General features: G+C 48.1%; 2 protein-coding genes across 2 annotated transcripts in view; one reads left to right on the top strand and one right to left on the bottom strand.

The window, feature by feature from the left end:
* Nucleotides 1-315: 315 nt before the first annotated feature.
* Nucleotides 316-1,200, top strand: PPTG_13059 (hypothetical protein; the record flags this gene model as incomplete). The annotated part of the gene is made up of 1 exon (XM_008908771.1): nucleotides 316-1,200. One exon carries the CDS (start codon nucleotides 316-318, stop codon nucleotides 1,108-1,110), a length of 795 nt encoding a protein of 264 aa, XP_008907019.1. The 3' UTR covers nucleotides 1,111-1,200.
* A 252-nt stretch (nucleotides 1,201-1,452) lies between these two features.
* Nucleotides 1,453-1,491, bottom strand: part of PPTG_13058 (hypothetical protein) — a gene marked incomplete at both ends in the record, with an annotated part of 1,338 nt that continues 1,299 nt past the window's right edge. The window contains one exon of the mRNA XM_008908770.1: nucleotides 1,453-1,487. Coding sequence (XP_008907018.1) covers nucleotides 1,453-1,487 — 35 coding nt within the window. The remainder of the gene's footprint in view (nucleotides 1,488-1,491) is intronic.

The following is a 1,491-nucleotide window of genomic DNA, read 5'->3' as shown; positions in this document are numbered from 1 at the left end:
GTGATGTTACATACTGAAGACAAGGGCAGAGTTTCTAGAATTCATGGGAGGTGTTCAAATTGCCATGGAAGAAAAATTGTTGAGGCACGAAAGCGCCAAATCCTGGTAAGAAGAAGAGTTCAACTCAAGTGGTAGCCAACTTAAAACAGAAATCACTCCTTATTAATAAGAATGGCTCTGTAGGCGAGGATGCGCTAATCGGGCATAGTCGCCGTAACCGCAATAAATTCAAAATTCAAAACTACTTAAGTATTCACCTGTCAAGCGAGCAAGCATTCCCAGTTCACCAGCCACAGGCTCGTAAGTACCAATACAATGTTTAGTTCGCTAGCTGTCGCCCTTGGATGCATTGGTGTTGCTTCCGCAAGTGCCTACGGGACGCCTATTGAGCGTGAACTTATTCTAAGTGGTGCAGTTGTACCGATTGGCATCAAGTCGTATGTTACTAGCGTTCGATCTACGCCCGACGGCGATACTGTCTGTGGCGGCAATCTCATCTCTCCTACTCATGTCCTCACTGCGTCACACTGCGTGACCTACGACATTCGTTGGGTCTCAGTTGGGACTCACTATAACAACGGTACTCTTGACGGCGAGCAGATTCGGGTTGTGTCAGTCATGAACCACCCAAACTACTCTAAGAACGTGAAATACGCGGACGACTTTTTGGTACGCGAGCTCGAGAGACCAAGCAAATTCAAGCCTGTAAAGCTTGCTGTTTCCGACGACTCCGACTTCAAAGCGGGGAAGTGGGCTGTGACCATGGGGTGGGGCTCAAATGCTGAGGTCAACGGCACCTATTCGCACGAGCTGCAGAGTGTTGACGTCCAGCTCGTGAGTGATGAAACCTGTGCTGCTTTTGCCACCATCGACTCCAGTATGGTCTGCGCAGGTGGAGTTCTCAATCATGACTCTTGTGCCGGAGACTCTGGGGGCCCACTCATCCTAGAAGGGTTGAGCACGACAGAAGACGTTCTAATTGGGCTTGTGAGCTGGGGAAAGAACGAGACGTGCGGACGGGAAGGCTATCCTGGTGTCTACTCGCGCGTTTCCAACGCTCGAAAGTGGATTGATTCCATTACAGGTGGAAACGGCACTTGCATGGGTTAAGATCAACTGAGCGGCAAGTCCAAAGAATCTTCTCATAAATTCGTGCTGAAGTTTCTAGCGTTTTCTACTGTAGAAATCTTAAGGAAACGTAATAAAATTTATATACACAAATTAGTTTCTAATGTTGGAGGTCCATTTTTCTTCTAGAACAACCCTCAGACCGGTGCATACGAAGATGACCATCCCGCGCCTTGCTGAAGGACGTATTACGGTAATGACTTCCTCGATCACTTCTCCAGTAAATTCATATCTCGCGAAATCCAACACTTGATCTATAAACTCCTGTAGCACCTGATCTCCCTGTCCGCTCCAAATGTCTTCTGTGCATGATTCACACAGCTTTCACGTGTACTCTCCAACCTGACTCGGCGGTGCTCCTGT

The sequence above is a fragment of the Phytophthora parasitica genome (assembly GCF_000247585.1).
Source record: "Phytophthora parasitica INRA-310 unplaced genomic scaffold supercont2.31, whole genome shotgun sequence".
Lineage (NCBI taxonomy): Eukaryota > Oomycota > Peronosporomycetes > Peronosporales > Peronosporaceae > Phytophthora > Phytophthora nicotianae.
The sequence above is the reverse complement of the archived record's forward strand: the minus strand, read 5'-3'. Positions and strand labels throughout refer to the sequence as shown.